General features: G+C 37.6%; 1 protein-coding gene across 1 annotated transcript; it reads right to left on the bottom strand.

Annotated features, from left to right (window-relative positions):
• Positions 1 to 946: 946 nt before the first annotated feature.
• LOC123659543 (ubiquitin carboxyl-terminal hydrolase 36) lies at positions 947 to 16996 on the bottom strand. The gene is made up of 12 exons (XM_045594752.1): positions 16635 to 16996; positions 16007 to 16234; positions 10631 to 10784; positions 9759 to 9933; positions 9419 to 9532; positions 9160 to 9324; positions 8088 to 9076; positions 7428 to 7530; positions 7254 to 7343; positions 5047 to 5187; positions 3768 to 3877; positions 947 to 1705 (listed from the first exon to the last, which is right to left on the bottom strand). The coding sequence occupies exons 1-12, from the start codon at positions 16903 to 16905 to the stop codon at positions 1669 to 1671; spliced, it is 2577 nt and encodes an 858-aa protein (XP_045450708.1). The 5' UTR covers positions 16906 to 16996; the 3' UTR covers positions 947 to 1668.
• Between the last annotated feature and the right edge of the window lie 658 nt (positions 16997 to 17654).

Here is a 17654-nt window from a genome sequence, read left to right as displayed (position 1 = left end):
TTGAATCATTTAAAAGATTATGTATGTCGACATAATCTCAACTGGTCATTATAACCAAATTAAGATATAAGTTACTGAAATATTTTATAATACATTCATTGCAAACTGTAAAATTGGGAACTGCTCCTAATCAGTGAACAAAAAACATAGTAAATGTCGACTTGCACTAGATGAAAAATATATATATATATAAATTATATATAGTTTTGTATCGGTTCTCAACTGGACGGTTTGCAATAGACATACAAACCAACTGTTTACATACAGTAACATTTAGTGGCAAAACTCGTAAACAATTTACACTACTAAAGTCTGTTCAACGAGAAGAGATACCAAATGTAAACAAAGCCCATCATTTTTTCGTAGTGACGACGGAACAAACAAAATAGTCTATCTCTTTCTATCTTGTTTGTTTACTATCTGCTGAACGTCTCTCTGCAAGGTCGAACGATATTTTAACTGGCCTTGAAAACAATCGGACCGCGGACGGCCCTTTGATTTTGTACTATTTATTTTTATTTCATTCCATGTCCTGAAGCGCTCGGGTGATTTTTATATTTCGATAATTATTATTTAAGAAGTATCAAATCTCATATACATAATTATATTTAATTAATTATCAAAATTCAGTAATTATTAAAATATAAATATATATTACATTTTAAAAATTTGTATAAGTAAAAAAAAGGTTACAAAACACTGCATAGTTGAATGACCTCGCATTTGATTTGTTTACATTTGGTATCTCGGCTCGTTGAACGCACTATAGTTAAATCAAGAACTACTTTGATTCTAAAGTTTAATTTAAAAAATAAAGTATATTTACTAATTAAGTAAATGTTAATTTAGCATATTCTAAAAATTTTGCTAAATTTTTAAGTTAATACCTACCTTTCTAATCTTCGTTCAAACCAAATCACTGCTATTGAAAATTGAAATACGGAAATACAATTTGTTGCTTATATTTTATGTAAATAGTTCGTTGGTTTGTTTGTACATGACAGTAATTTTCTATTGTAAAAATTAGTAATGCACAATTATGGACTGAGGATGTCCACAACATTTATTTTTGTGTTAAACTCTATCAATTATCAGTTTTTAGATTGTCTTTTTAAAATTTTATATAATAATGAATAAAAAAGCTGAATTATTTATAGTTCTAAAAATTATTTTAGTTTTTCAAAAAAAAAATATTAACTTTATGTCAAGTTGCAGTCAGCAATCAATAGACTCATGTAAACTCCTTGTAAAGTACATCAAATAGTCAAAACATTCGTATCTGCAGTCTTGTAGAAACAATACGTCATTTTGTAATAACCTACATCGCAATTTGAAAGTCTAGTCTAAAAACAATATATTGTCGATACATATAATCATTTCCCACCAACCCGTAATGGAAAATCCTGGCAAATTAGGGTAGAATATCATACTTTTTACAGAGATAAGTTAGCTGACGGACATATACAGCCTGTCTATGTTACAGTAAATACAACCAAAATATTTTTTGCAATTCGCTATAATATAATACGGAGTTTATGGCGATAGCTTATAAACATGCCACTATTATATGTAGCTTATATATAATTCACTTATAAAATAATTTTATTTAACTAATAATTAAGTCCATTCATCTATGCACACGAAGAAGCTGGCACTGAGCTGCCAGGGTCAATGATGCCTCGGGTAGTGATGTCCATTACTGTACCTGTAAATAAATTAAATAAAATGAGAAATGACCAGACTGTTCTTGTTACCACTGTACCAACTTGTGTTGTCAAAATCAAAATACACAATTAAAAAATATCCCTTCATAAGCACTTCTTTTAAAATAATATAATAAATGTTTAAAAAAATGTTATTCACGCCTTCAGCCTGCATTGGCGTAAATACTCTGCCTAAAAAGATCAGTAAGACTACATTTGATTTAAAAGAAATACATATACAATTTACTCAATTACACTTAAATGACTTTTTATACGTGAAATAATCTATAATATATATAAAAGCGAAAGGTCACTCACTCATCACGAAATCTCCGAAACTATAACACCTACAAACTTTAAATTTGGCAGGTATGCTTCTTATAGGACGTAGACATCCGCTAAGAACGGATTTTACGAAACTCGACCCCTAAGGGTGTAAAACGGGGGTTGGAAGTTTGTACGAAAGTCCTATGTTTTTGAAGTAAGAGACTTGAAATTTAAAATGTATGCTCTATAGGTAGTGAGAAGGTGTTCAAATAATGTACCTTTAGAAATCAACTCCCTTTTGGGGTTAAAACGGGGGATGATAGCTTGACTCACTCATCACAAAATCTCCGAAACTATAACACCTACAAACTTGAAATTTGGCAGAAAGGCTCCTTATAGGGCGTAGACATCCGTTAAGAACGAATTTTACGAAACTCGACCCGAAGGGGGTAAAACGGGGGTTGGAAGTTTGTACGAAAGTACTATGTTTTTGAAGTAAGAGACTTGCAATTTAAAATATATGCTCTATAGATGGTGAAAACGTGTCCAAATAATGTATATTTAGAAATCAACTCCTTTTTGGGGTTAAAACGGGGGATCGTAGGTTGACTCACTGATCACGAAATCTCCGAAACTATAACACTTACAAACTTGAAATTTAGCAGGTAGGCTCCTTATAGGTTGTAAACATTCGCTAAGAACGGATTTTACGAAACACGACCCCTAAGGGGGTAAAACGGGGGTTGGAAGTTTGTACGAAAGTCCTATGTTTTTGAAGTAAGAGACTTGAAATTTAAAATGTATGCTCTATAGATGGTGAAAAGGTATTCAAATAATGTATATTTAGAAATCAACTCCCTTTTGGGGTTAAAACGGGGGATCGTAGGTTGACTCACTGATCCCGAAATCTCCGAAACTATAACACTTACAAACTTAAAATTTAACAGGTAGGCCCCTTATTGGTTGTAGACATCCGCTAAGAACGGATTTTACGAAACTCGACCCCTAAGGGGATAAAACGGGGGTTGGAAATTTGTATGAAAGTCCTATGTTTTTGAAGTAAGAGACTTGAAATTTAAAATGTATGCTCTATAGATGGTGAAGAGGTGTCCAAATAATGCATCGTAATCTATATATATAAAAGAGAAAGGTCACTGACTCACTCATCACGAGAACCCAAAAACAGCTGGAGGGTCCATCCATCTCGGATGGATAAAGATGAAATTTAGCAGGGAGGTAGATTATAGTTAGTAGATAATAATAGTAGAGTAGAGATTTTGCGATATTCCACCGCTAAGGGGGTTTAATTGGGGTTGATAGTTTGTATGAAACATACAGCAGCTATAAGTTCGTCTATAGGTATTTTTATACTGCAGCTTGAAAATAAAACTAAGAATGTGGTGTATAGAGAGGTTTTATAAAAACAACTCTTAAATTATACTAAATTGTGCCTTTTAAAAAGTTACTCAGTGTGATAAGCATTTCAAGTGACTGAAATAAAAAAAAATGCGTTAGACATCTTAATAGTAATGCATATCTTCATAACCACGTGGATGTAGTCACAGGCAATAGTTAGTATATTATAAAACAAAATCCCCAAAAGTGTATGTGATCGATTTCCTCAAAATCTACTGAACGGATTTTCATGCGGTTCAAGAGGAAGGTTTACGGAACGGCTAAGCCGATTTTAATGAAAGTTTCACTAGAAGTTTGCCGGGAAAACTTTGTGACACACTGATTTCAACGCGGGCGAAGCCGCGGGCACAGCTAGTTTAATATAAAACTAAGTCTAATTACCTATTGAATCGCTTATATTTGTTGCTGTGGTGCTTATTGAAATGATGCCCTGGACGCCGGTCGCTGCGATATTTAAAGTTATTGCCCCAATGCAGCTTATTTTGTTTTTCCTGAAATTTAATTTTTTTTTTAAACAGCCATAACATAGGATTTTTAGTATACATGTACTCAAACAATGTTAACATTGTATAATTGTAATCAAAAAATGTAAATAAACCATTAGCATTATTGCCGAAATGTTGGACTTCTAGAAAGTTGAGACAACTTATTGAACTTAAAATGCATGAATAAATGGAGATAATATTGAATGACAATATCAACCTGTGGCGACATCTATCGCGCGAAATACGAACGACAACAAACTACGTAATTAGAGAAAACTGACGTATGCTACATCGCGCTATCAGAGTTTTCTAAGTGATTAAGTATATATACAAGATCCCGACAACAACCGTGGGGGCGTTAGCCCGCCAGACACAACACCCGTCTGGCCGGAGGATCCTCCCTTTGCGATGGTGCACGAGGAATTGAACATCTTGTTCCTCGCACCTCCAAACTGGTGACCCCGAGCATGAAGCGCAGCGCAACCTTCATCGTCATCATCACTTCCTCAAGCTTTCGAGCAGCGAGTAGCATCCAGTATCTACGGCTTCAGCTAGCCAGCCAGCATCTACGGCTACTACGGGTATCCTGACCACCAGCATGCAGCGGACGCGCATTCCTGGTCATCGCCCACAGCCTTCTCAGCGACTTTGGCACAGCACACTGCACTTCGGCCGGTCAGCAAGCAGAGACGCACTTCTCTCCTGGTCGACGCAGCAGCCAGCCACTACGCAGCACTGCACCACTCCGACTCACTGGAGCATATGCAGCATCACCGCAGACAGTTCCGACTCACCGTGAACTATGCGGCATCTGGTTCCGACTCACTGGAACACTCTACTGGCCCGGCAAGCATCACAAGATGAATGGACGACTCAACCTGCTATCGACCTCCGGTCTCGGAGGGGAGTGATGTGGCGACATCTATCGCGCGAAATACGAACGACAACAAACTACGTAATTAGAGAAAACTGACGTATGCTACATCGCGCTATCAGAGTTTTCTAAGTGATTAAGTATATATACAAGATCCCGACAACAACCGTGGGGGCGTTAGCCCGCCAGACACAACACCCGTCTGGCCGGAGGATCCTCCCTTTGCGATGGTGCACGAGGAATTGAACATCTTGTTCCTCGCACCTCCAAAAACCAATGATTTATATAAATTATATGTTACCTGAAAAGGGTTATATCCATTCCTATTGTTATTAAAACGATTGTAATGATGAAACTTCTTAACTTTCTTGGTTCGACCACGATCCATCTCATCAGTCGCCTCGTGAATACGTTTACGTTCCTCTCGTCGTTCTTCAAAAACCTGAAACATTGTTTATGATAATTTGTACGTACTTTTTAAAATCCTATCAAGGCGCGCACCTATAGTGCGGTCAGTGTTGCCAACTTTCGTGATCCCCTAAATTTAGGGATATTTGCAAATAGCGGGAAGTTTTAGGGGATCAGTTTTTCGAAAATATCAATTAATATCTGATAAACCAAAATGATTATCGATTTCGTATTGATTTAAAATTAATCATATTTTTAATGATAGCTTGGACAGCCGACTGACAGTAATACTGTGTCCGTTTCGTGTTAACTGTTTTCCGATGCATTCTGAGTCCATTCCTGATATTTATTTATGGTTTCAAGTGGATATCAATATTTGTAATGAGTTTTCAAACATTCTTCACTAAATATAACAAACATTGGTGCTACAAGAACTTAGTGATCGGGTTTTTTTATAGACATTGTAACATAACCTCACTTTTACAAAAAGTCTAATAACTCCACTTTTTAGATAGCCAAAATATAGATATTTTTCAGTTAGGGATCAATAAGCCTAAATGCATTAATTGATACCATTTTCATTTCTTTACATTTTGGCCCAAGAATGTAGGGAATCGTATCCATCTCCTTTGGTACAAATCTGATCAAAATGATCGATGAGCGGATTTTAGGATAACTCATACCCAATAAGGATTACGGGAAATGGGCGTTAACAATGAAAATTTTAAATGTATGTAACTCCGAAACTACTGAACCAATTTTTGTCAAATTATTTAAGCATTTGTAATTTGGTCGAACTTGGGAGATAGGGTAGTTTTTATCTCAATTGGAACCGTTAGGTGGCGCTGATATCGGTATGTAAGCTATCAAATTTGGTAACTGTTTTCCGGGCAGGACGACATCTGCCGGATCCGCTAGTTTTTAAATAATTTCAATTTTAGGTTTAGGTTTTCTTTTAATTTAGGGACTTTTGTTAAAAGATTTAGGGAAAAGTTTTTTCATGAGTTGGCAACTGAGTGCGTTCAACGAAAGGATATACCAGACATAAACAATGCCCATCATTTACTCGTAGCAACGACAGAACAAACAAATTAGTAGACTACCTATTTCTTTCTTATCTTGTTTGTTTGCTATCTGGTACACGGTTTCTCGGCTAGGGACGGACAAGGTCAAATGAGAATACTCATATCATCTATAGAGATGGGTTCGAAAACTTTCGGACGGCCCTTTGATTTTGCAGTTATTTATTTTATTCCATTCCGTGTCCTGAAGCGATAAATAGAATAAATAAATATACATTCAAGAATAACTAATTGTTCGTTTAGACAATATAATCATATAAGATTAAATACTTTTTAAATAATTATCAAAATATAAATTTATTTTACATTAAAAAAATTTGTGTAAGTAAAAAAGGTTACAAAACCCTGTATAGGCAAATGACTTAATATTTGATTTGTTTAAGTCTGGTATCTCCTTTCGTTGGACGCATATAGTATACCGCCGCCGTGCCCGCGTGCCGTTAACATGGAGCCGGGCCCTATCTCTTTGACATATACCATATGAAATTTGTACAAAAATAACCACAATTTACATATTTACTTAAAGTTAAAAGTTTTAAGTTTAAAGTCGCTCAACGTGCAATGGAACGGGCTATGCTTGGGGTTTCTCTGAAAGATAGGATTAGAAATGAGACTATCCGCGAGAGAACGAAAGTAACCGACGTAGCCCACAGAATTAGCAAGTTGAAGTGGCAGTGGGCTGGTCATCTGTGTCGCAGGACCGATGGCCGTTGGAGTAGACGGGTCCTAGAGTGGAGACCGCGTCTTGGCAAACGCAGTCTGGGACGTCCCCCGGCCCGTTGGACCGACGATCTACGTAAGATTGCCGGTGTAGGCTGGATGAAGATTGCGGAAGACCGGGATGTCTGGCGCGAACGAACAGGCCTATGTCCAGCAGTGGACTGCGATAGGCTGAAGTGTACGTATTTACTTTAGTATTAAATCTAATATATAAAATTCTCGTGTCGCGTTGTAAAGACTTAATATAATTTCTAAAAAAGAATCTTAATCTAAGTAGCGAACATCGAGCGCGGCGTACCTGTCGCGACATGGCGCTGTGCGAGCCGGCCCAGGAAGCGACGGGCGCGCCGTAGCCGCGCAGCGCCGCGCCCTGCAGCGCGCGCGCCGCCTCCAGCTGGCAGGCGCGGGCGGGCGGCGCGGGCGGGGCGGGCGGGGCGGGCGGCGCGGCGGGGGCGGGCGGCGAGGGCGGCGCGGGCGCGGGCGCGGCGGGCGAGCTGCGGTCGCTCAGCGGCGACATGCTGCTCACGCTCGTGTGCGGGCTCTCCTCCTTCTCCTTACATCTGCATACACGAGCTCTCGTCGATATAATACTATCTACGATAATAACACACAGATGTCTGTTCCTAAAGTGAGCAACTTAATACCTGTCTTTTAGGTAGCAGCCGACTGCCGTTACATTTTTTTTTATAAGTACACAAATAATATACATATTACACTACATTATAATAAATAAATGCCTTAAACTCAACAGCTCCACTAGGAATTACTCCTATGTTAAGGGTCGGAAACACACAATAGGTAAGCACAAACACAGCCAACATCTTTATGGCCAATACAAATGTGTGACATGTGCAATAGAACATGCAACCGACAATACAATGATCAAAATCCTACACTGTGACCATCACCGCTCACGAGTCATCTAGCATACTAAAACTATTACTACATTACTATTAGTGTGCCTATTATTAGTGAATATGTCAAAGGAGTATCTCATTTAGTAGTTTTTGAATATGGATGGGCAGCTGCCCTTTTTGCGTGGTTTATAAATAATCTATCCCTAGTTGGTTGATTTTAATAATACTTATAGACTTCTTTTTGTAAAAATTTTAGGCAATCTTAATAAACTTACTTTTTGTTAGTGTCACCATTGAGACTGGGACTCAGAAGTGGAGCATTCTTCTCTTTAGAAACTGTCCAGGCGTGATGCATAGCTTTTGTCGTAACAATGAGACTCTGTGGCGAGTCGCACCTACTAGGCTTCGGTTTACGGCTCTGTTCCTTAGGTTCTTCCTTCCTAACTCTATCGTCGCAACGTTCGTCACTGCTGGACTCTGAATCGTATGGCACTAATCTAGATGTAGAGTCTCCGTTCCTGTGAACGGGACTTGAGTTGCTTTTATTCATTTGTTCTTCTAATTTCTCTAAAGGTGATTTTAATGGTTTTACTAATTTACTCATTGAAGCTGACTTCTCAAGAGGCTTAGTTGCTATGTTGACAGCAGATCTAATATCAGAATCACTTTTTGATATTTTGGGTTTGTTGTTGCAACACTCATCTCCTTGTTTCTTTATAACAAAACTAATCTTTTTGTCCTCATCTGTTTTATGAGAAGAATTTTCCCCGCCACTTTGTATTTTAGGACCTGTCATAACCTTTTCAACTTCACCGTTTTGTTTGACCACCCATGGTTCACTAATAGAATTATTTGATTCTAATGACTTGCTTAATGTTGAATTTAATATAATAGGCTTAGTATCTGGTTTAGGTCCTTCAGTACTAGTAATACTGTTGAGAGCAATAGATTTTTTGTCATCACTTCTATAGAAAGTTAATTTAAGAGGACTTTTTTCACTATTAAGAATATTGTCTGAGAGATGCGGTCCATACACAACATTTGAGGTAGATGCACTGGGAGCCATTGAATCTTCTATAGTATTATCTTTTTCAAAGAACATTATATAAGCATTTGTGCCAAGAACAGCTGACAAAGGTAGAGGACGCACACAGCTGTCATCAAACTGATAGTAATTACTATTTGGAGCTTGACCTATTGCAGTATAGTGCCCACAATTTTGTGATGGGCCCAAATGTGTCACCAAACTTACTAATTTATAGGACTGAAAACATTCTTACAAGGTTAATAAAACAAATCAAAACATATACATAATAACAGTAATATTTCACTATTAATGTTACTCACCAATTGTTGAGGATTATTCTTATTGTACATATATTTGTTCATATTAATTTTTTTTCTAAATTGGACATGTTTTGAAAGCTTTCCACCGGCAAGAGAAAACCTTTTAAATGCAATACACAGTACCATTGGTGCTCGCTCTATGAAGAACTGTTTAGTTGCTGATACCTGCAATAATACAATTTTTTTTTTTGTTTCCATGATTCATATAAAGATAGCTTAATATGTTGTTTAGTCTTTTAAATATAAACAAAAATCTGACCTTTTTATTACACGCTTCACATTTGTATCCCAAATCTTCTAGTCTTTCTCTAGAAAAAAAAGAATCTAAGGCTTCATCTAAGGTAGAGTGTTTTCTAATGTCCAACAACAGATCCTAAAAAAAAAGTAAAGAATTGTTTAGCGGACACATATACTAATATTATTAAAGACTTATATCAAAGTTATTATTGAAAATTTTAGTAATGCTTAAAAGACTGAACCATCCTGCCTAATCAAAGAAAATGGTTTTGTTAAAAATAATATGACTAAAACTTCTCTATCTTAGCTTATTATATGTATTACGTTTGCAAATTAAAATGTGTTTAAAAGTATTTAATTACCTGGAAATGTTGGTATGTGGTAGACAAATGATGACAAGTAAGGCATCGGACTGTAGACCTTAAATAACCCCCAAGAATCTGATTCAAAGGTGTAGTTTCTTTACTATACTGATCTAGTTTATCTGAATTCATAAAACGAGAAAGGTAACTTTTTTCCATCGCCTCTACAAGGTACCTGAAATTTATAAGACCTATTATTAATTATTTAAAAAAAAAAAAACTCAATTCAAATCAAAGCATTAAGTTCAATCAGAAATTTCTCTTGATTATATATAGATATTATTCTTATATCTTGAAATATTTTTAGGCCAAATAGTTTTACATTTTTTTCTGATAAATTTTGTGGTAAAAGGTTTACATAATATGTCAATATTCAAATTTAGAACACACCAGTTGATAAAGTAGACATTATAAATCAATTTCACTTAATCAAATTTTCATTTTTTTTTTTTTTCTTTTTATTTGTAGTATTGATAAAACATAACAAGTTATCATATATCATAATAAATATTAGTGTAAAACTATTGACTCAACTGTTTAGCAAGTTTCGTAGTAGCAATAATTAATGAATGAAGTAAAGGTGATATTTTCATAGATTCTTACAACAAAAGTCCACCAATCTTCTGAGCAATTGGTGTTGTATTTCAAGTAGTTGACTTAATGCGTGCTGGTATAATACTTCAATTCCTGCTTAGGCCAGATATTTGTGTTCGTCGAATATACCCTTGTGGGCCTCCCCACTGCACTAAAGAACATGTAAAACATTTGGTTCTGGTTGTTACCATAGACATCCGATTAGGTTTGTTACTTTTTACTCATGGTAGGAAAAGAATTTAGTTTGTTAGGCAGACAACAATTTAATTTAAAATTACCTTAAAAACTCGTGAGCATCTTCTTGTCGTCCTAGAGTTAAATGTCTGCATATGAGACGCAATTTAGAGTACACCTGCCATGGTTTAATAGGCACACCTCCACTCTTCTGGGTAGCCATTAATGTGGCACGCATTCCACATATCACACACGCTTCTGAAATCAGAAATTAGGAGAACACTTCAAGAAAAATTATTAAATAGTAATAAAATGTCAGGGCAGTGAACTATTTGAGGAGAGGAAGCTATGCCATTTACAAACAACTTTAAACCTTATTTGGCGTCAATAATGAGTGTAACGTTGAATATTATTTGAAAAGCAATGTAATGAAGAGCAGAAACAGAATTCAATTCATTATTTCACTTTTAATGGAAGAGAAAAAAAAGTATACAAAACAATAAAAATCCTCATATCGATGGCTCCTAAGTATACTGAGTCAACTAACAACTTTTGATAATTTAATTTTTTAAGATATTAATAACATTTACTTCATTTCCTATCTACCTATGTAACAAAAAAATAAAGTTATTAAAAGTAGAGTTGACACAGTATACTTAGGAGCCATCGATATCATATTAATCCTTAAAGCCTTAAATAAAAAAAAAAGAAAATTATAAAAAATACTCAGAAATTATTTTAAAACTAATCTAAAATCGAATGTTACTGCCCCCTGGGCCTTGATGACGGTTTCCATTAGATCGCTCATGGATTTCACCAATTATAAAATTAATTATTGAGTGATAGTGTTCCATTTCTCAATTATGGCATTTTTGAGTTCCTGGAGAGTCATTGGAGTGGGATCACGAGACCAAACTTTGCGTTTTAAATTGCCCCAAAGATGCTCCATGGGGTTAATGTCTAGCCACTGCATGACAGAGATGCCAACCTCTTGAAAGACATTGTGTACAATGATTGCAGTGTGAGCACGGGTGTTGTCATCCATCAATGTGAACCCTCTGCCAACGAAACCGGCATAGGGACCACATGTTCTTTCAAGATCTTTCTAATGTACCGGTGAGCAGTTCCTTGTCCACGAGCACCTTGAGCTCGGTTTTACCGTCGGCCGACATGCTGTTCCAGAATATACAAGAACTACCTCCATTTGCCACTGTCTTACATAAAAAACATACTCATCTTGTCTGAGAAGAGAACAACTTCATTGTGTCGCTAGCAAATTGCAAGCAGGCTAGTAAGTACACTGCCACCGATCTCCAGGAAACGTTGGTACACTGTTCGAACCGAAAATATCTCAAGTTATGTTGTGAAGCAATACCTCATTGCCTGATGTCTGATTGCAGTAGAGCAATCACTTGGGCTTCAACAAAGTGGTATCCATCTTCAACAGTATTTTTCTTAGGAATGAGCTTTTGGTGTGTCCAAATCAATGGTTGGATAGTGAATGGTCCCAATAGCAAAAGGTGCCACAGAAGGGAACGGAAGACGCCCTCTACGATCTCGTCAAGCATATCAGGCAGGAAATGGACTCTAAGAAGGATAGTACTCCTGGTATCGCTTGACATAGAGGGCGCTTTCGATAATGCATGGTGGCCGGGTCTAAAAAACAGCTGGTGGACAAGCATTGCCCGAGAAACCTATTTACTATGGTCGCCTTATACCTCCAGGATCGAAAGGTCATTGTTAATTACGCCAGAGCGACCAGTGAGAAGGAGACCACAAAGGGTTGCGTCCAAGGGTCCATTGGCGGGCCGACCTTCTGGAACCTCATACTGGATTCGCTGCTGAGAAAGATTAGCGATATGGGAATATATTGCCAGGCCTTTGCAGACGACGTGGTCCTCGTTTTCTCCAGCAAAAAAACCAGCGACCTACAGACCTCAGCCGAAACCACCTTAGCTGCCGTACAAGAGTGGGGTATACGTAACAAACTGAGCTTCACCGCGCAGACCAACGCGATGGTGCTCACTAAAAAGCTGAAATACGATACCCCCATAATCCATATGTCCAGCACTCAACTGAGGCTTGTAGATCAAATAAAACTGCTGGGGCTCATTTTGGACTCGAAGCTCACTTTCAACGCGCACGTATCCGCCGTATGCAAAAAAGCTGCGGACATTTACAGCTTGCGCGCGCGGCGAGAGTGACTTGGGGTCTGAATGGAGAGATCGTACGGACCATATATTTGGCGGTGATAGAGCCCATCGTTCCGAAACGATACGAAAGCAAGTAAACTCACTGCAGAGAGGATTTCCACTGAAAATGTGCAGGGCGTACAGAACGGTGTCGCTTACGTCAGCATTAGTCCTCACAGGCTTGCTCCCGTTAGACCTTCGCGTTCGAGAGGCGGCCATATTTTTTGAGACCAAAAAAGGTTACAGCACGGACCTTCTTCCACCGGGAAGAGAGCTGGAGCGCAGGGTGGGACCAAAGTAATACCCCCAATAATACCTTACTCTACTCATGGCAACGGAGTACGAGCGCTTAGAGAGTCCCCGAAGTCCTTGAGGAACACAGCATCGTCGGGCCTCTCATTACTGACGGAAGCAAAATAGAGGGTAAAGTAGGAGCCGCTCTCACATGCTGGGACCAAGACAGGGAAGTAAGATACTCCACTTTCCGTTTAGAGACGCACAACACTGTCTTTCAATCCGAGATGTACGTACTCTTCAAAGCAGTGGAAATGGCAAAAACCTCAAAGTCACGCGCCATCAACATCTTGAGCGACTCGAGGTCGTCTTTGGATCTGCTGAGGAGCCCCTCAGTGACTCACCCTCTGGCCGTGAAAATGAAGAGTCGAATCAGACAGCTTCGGGAGGAGAATAAGACAGTACGGTTCTTTTGGTTGAGGGCCCATGTTGGAACACCGAGCAATGAGAGAGCGGACGAGTCAAAAGGGCGGCTTTAACGAAAAAGACGGCACCCGACTATGACAGAGTACCAATCTCGTATGTCAGAAGGTAGATCCAGGAAGCGACTACCAGGGTGTTGCAGGACAGATACAATTCTTGGAAGACTGGCTCGGTCACGAAAATATTCCTACCGGATGTGAAGACCGCTCGCAGACTGGTAAGGAAATCGGCACCAACATCTGTCGACACACAAATTCTGACCGGCCACGGAGGATTTGCGGCGTATCTTCACAAATTCCACATCACTGACAGTCCTTCGTGTATCTGCAACCCGAATTGTGAGGAGACAGTTCTGCATATTATACTGAACTGCCCGAGGTTCAGTAAGGAAAGGCTGGATCTGGAACTCAAACTCCAGATTAAACTAGACCAGCCATCGCTCTATACCATCCTGGAGAGCGAGACTAGCAGAACGCCATTCCTCATATTCGCGAGAAAGCAATATTGCCGCAAAGAGGAACAGAACGGCTTCTCCACCACCGGCTTTAACACCTGCGCAGAGTGCACACACATCACACAATTACAAACACACCAAAACCGTATCCAACAAGCCACTCAGACGCATAGCTCAACGGCTCCGCGGACGTCTTCTGGCCGCACCCTTCTGGGTCAAATAACAAAGGCCATGCCCTCCTCGCTGCAGAAACTGTTCAGGAATGGAGCCAACCAAAATGCACCTCCGTAACCGACCCACAGTGGGATGACACAATCCTCGCTTTGCAAAGGGAACGGAAGCGGAGAAGTGGGAATTAAAACCGGATGCATGGCTCTATTCATGGACAGCAAAGTAGAGAGGATGGGAATTAGTTTCTGTCATTCCGAAGGACGCGATCAGCTGGCGATTTCACTGGCGCTCACTTTACTGTTAAAGGGTTTGTAAAACATTAAAAACATTCAGCGAGACCACCTCAATCAGGCCAGATTCACTGCCCTCCATACTACTTAAACAATGCAGCCATATACTTAGTCATCAGCATATCTCTTAAAACAGGAACCGTACTGCAGGAATGGAAGGAAGTGCATGTTACTCCAATATATAAAAAAGGTGATAAATTCCTTGCATCCAATTACCAGCCAATTAGCCTTACAAGTATGCAAAACAATGGAAAAAATAATAGCGGGAGAGTTAAGAAAATTTATTACAATCGAAAATATAATTATTGATGAACAACATGGGTTTGTTCCTAGGCGATCACTTGTCACCAACCTTGCCTTGATAAATGGACATCAAACTGGAAAAAACACCATCCAACAGATACCATATACTTAGACTATGAGAAAGCTTTTGATCGGGTTCCTATTAAAATGTTGATAGCAAAACTGGAGCACTTTGGAATCCGAGGACAACTTCTCCAGTGAATATCAGACTTCTTGACAGATAGAAAATTCAGGGTTAGAGTTGGAGATACTTTGTCAGAAATTATAATGTTCACAGTGGCATACCACATGGTTCTGTGCTCAGACCAATCCTATTTGGAATTTTTATTATCGACCTAAAAAGTGTTGTCAAATCATATCTGCTGCCTATACCATTTCATTACCATTCATCTATACCATTTTTGCTGATGATACTAAAATAATGGGAAATCCTCTCATCAGTCACAATGTTATACAGCAAGACCTATACCGCATTGTACAATGGACAGAAGACTGGCTCATGTCATTAAATGCAACTAAGTGTACAGCCACGGTTCGCTTAAACCGAGAATAAAAATCATCATATCAAGAATTTCGCTCTGGCGGGTACATCGTTCCATAGCTTAATTGGCTAGAGCGCCGACACGGTCAGTCGGAGACGCGGGTTCGAATCCCGCTGGAGCGGTCAATTTTTGATATGATATTCAAAAAATGTTAAGTGTATAGTTTTACACATAGGTAGCAACAACCTTAAAACGGCTTACAAAATAGGACCTGTACACCTAAAGCCCGTAAACTACCAAAAAGATTTTGGAGTGAACATTACACATAACCTAAAGTGGGACGTTCACATCACAAATATAACAAAAAGAACTAATTCCATGCTCTATATAATAAGAAAAGCTTTTAACATTATTACAAAAGACTTGTTTATCAAAATTTATAAAACTTACATCCGTCCACTACTAGAATACGCTTTCCAAATCTGGAATCAATACTTTAAGAAAAACATAGAAATGCTGGAAAAATTACAACGTAGAGCTACAAAAATGAAGACAAATTTCCTCCTAAATTGAGAGGACACTCTCAAAAACTTACAAGATCTCCTTGCCATAGCAACCCCAGATGTCACCTTTGCCAAATCACATAGTTACCCAATGGAACAAGCTGCCAGAATCAGTGATTGGTGCACCATCAGTAAACACTTTTAAAAACAGACTGGATGAACATTTAAAAACTAAAGTAAAGAGAAATTAAGTGCACGCATCAGCTCCAAGAGCTGCTAGTGCATTATAAAATAATAATAATAATAATAACTAGTATTATAATAAAATAAAAGATTATTTTATCAGAAAATAACAAAATAATATTTACCTTGTTGATTACATTTTTCAGCATGAATAGATTCAGACACAAGCCAATTGGCAAAAGCAGGAGCATGAAAAAGAGCCTGTAATGTAGAGTTGAGATAGCATGTATTGCCCACATTTTGTATTCCAGCTCCTACAGACCATGAACTCTGCCATCCTAATTGGACTTTCTCAACAGGAAACAATACCCTTTTAGGTTTAGGTAAGCCTTCATCAGCACTTTGTTTTCCCTCTGAAAACATTTAATTTACAATTTAATATCGGTGGCTAACTAAAACTAAATTATGGTAATTAAATATACAATTATGTTAATATATTTTTACATTAATAAAAACGCATCAGTCAGCTGTTGATTGTAAATAATTCATCAATATTGTTTGTTTTATGACTAAGTTTTTCTATCATTGAACTATTTATAAAATTTAATATTTTGGATAAAGTACACCAACTTAATCACAACCTAAGGTCGTCACATCATCACAAACGCTGTATTTTGTGTTTATTCATTAAAATAAATGTTTTTAACAAAAGTAAATATTGACATCGAGAAAAGATAACCTCAAGTTAACTTTTGTCACATTTATAATAAAAAGCACGAATAATACATTTAAATAAAAATATTCGAACCTTACCTGTACTCTGATTGCCTGAATTTACTTCTTTTTTAAGTAATTTGGTGTCAATTACTGGTTTCTTGGGTCTAATGACCACGTACTTAGATTTTAAGCCGTCAAGAACATTGCTCTGATAATCACCTGATTCTTCAAAATCAATCTTAGATAGTAAAACATTCTTTGCTGAAGAGTAAAGTCTACTATCTAACAATGATGAGCTTTGTGAATCCTCGGCAGTAAGTGATAAACGCAATGCGCTTGATACTGGGTCACAAATTGAAGCGGGCATTTTACCTCCAAAACTGCACTATCACGTCAAAATATTTATCACATTACTAAAGAAGACATGATAATTCGTACAATTAAATACATGTAATACGGAAAAAAAGTTAACATTTATTCTATTTCATAAAAAGAACCATGTGTATATCTCAAAATAGTGAGTTTACAGCACAAAAAGAGAAAACGCAGACAATCTGACCATACGCGGTGGTCAAACCATAAACTATAGGTACCTATAGACAAACTATAGACTAATTTCATAAAACAATCATGCAAAACATTAACCAACGCGGTAATGGGAGAAATTCATTCAGCAATAATAAAGTTTATAAATTCATAAAAAATCAGTATCGTCATAAATGAAATCTAGTATTTTTTTATGAACAGCTTATAATTGTAGTTTATATAAATAAGCATAAGTAAATATAAAGTGATGTTTAATAATTTACTGGTTACAAATCCGATAGCGCAGATTTGCTTGACCCAGCTTTCTGCTCCTGTATTATTTGTAAGTACTATTTATTTATACCAATATTTATTGACAAAATGTTCGTGGCTATATAAGTTGGCTGTTAGCTATAATATCTTAAATACATAACCATTAATTTCCTTACCTCAAGGCAGGGCTTGGTAACGTTACCAATTACCAATTTACCGCTCCTGAGTCCTTTAAGCGAAAACAAGATCCATCAAAATCCAACCAGCATCCACAACACATAAATATCTTAGCCCTCAAGTTAAAAAAAAATCATATAA

The sequence above is a fragment of the Melitaea cinxia genome, chromosome 14 (assembly GCF_905220565.1).
Source record: "Melitaea cinxia chromosome 14, ilMelCinx1.1, whole genome shotgun sequence".
Lineage (NCBI taxonomy): Eukaryota > Metazoa > Arthropoda > Insecta > Lepidoptera > Nymphalidae > Melitaea > Melitaea cinxia.
Note: the sequence above shows the minus strand (reverse complement) of the source record. Positions and strands in the feature narration are given on the sequence as shown.

What these genes read in the sequence shown, in the direction of transcription:
- LOC123659543 (XM_045594752.1), bottom strand. Translation starts at nt 16,905, where the DNA reads ATGCCCGCTTCAATTTGTGACCCAGTATCAAGCGCATTGCGTTTATCA. An exon ending in GTGAAGCGTGTAATAAAAAG is followed by an intron (nt 9,325 to 9,418) that starts GTCAGATTTTTG and finishes GTATTATTGCAG; the next exon opens with GTATCAGCAACTAAACAGTT. An exon ending in ATGGATATAACCCTTTTCAG is followed by an intron (nt 3,878 to 5,046) that starts GTAACATATAAT and finishes ATTAAATTTCAG; the next exon opens with GAAAAACAAAATAAGCTGCA.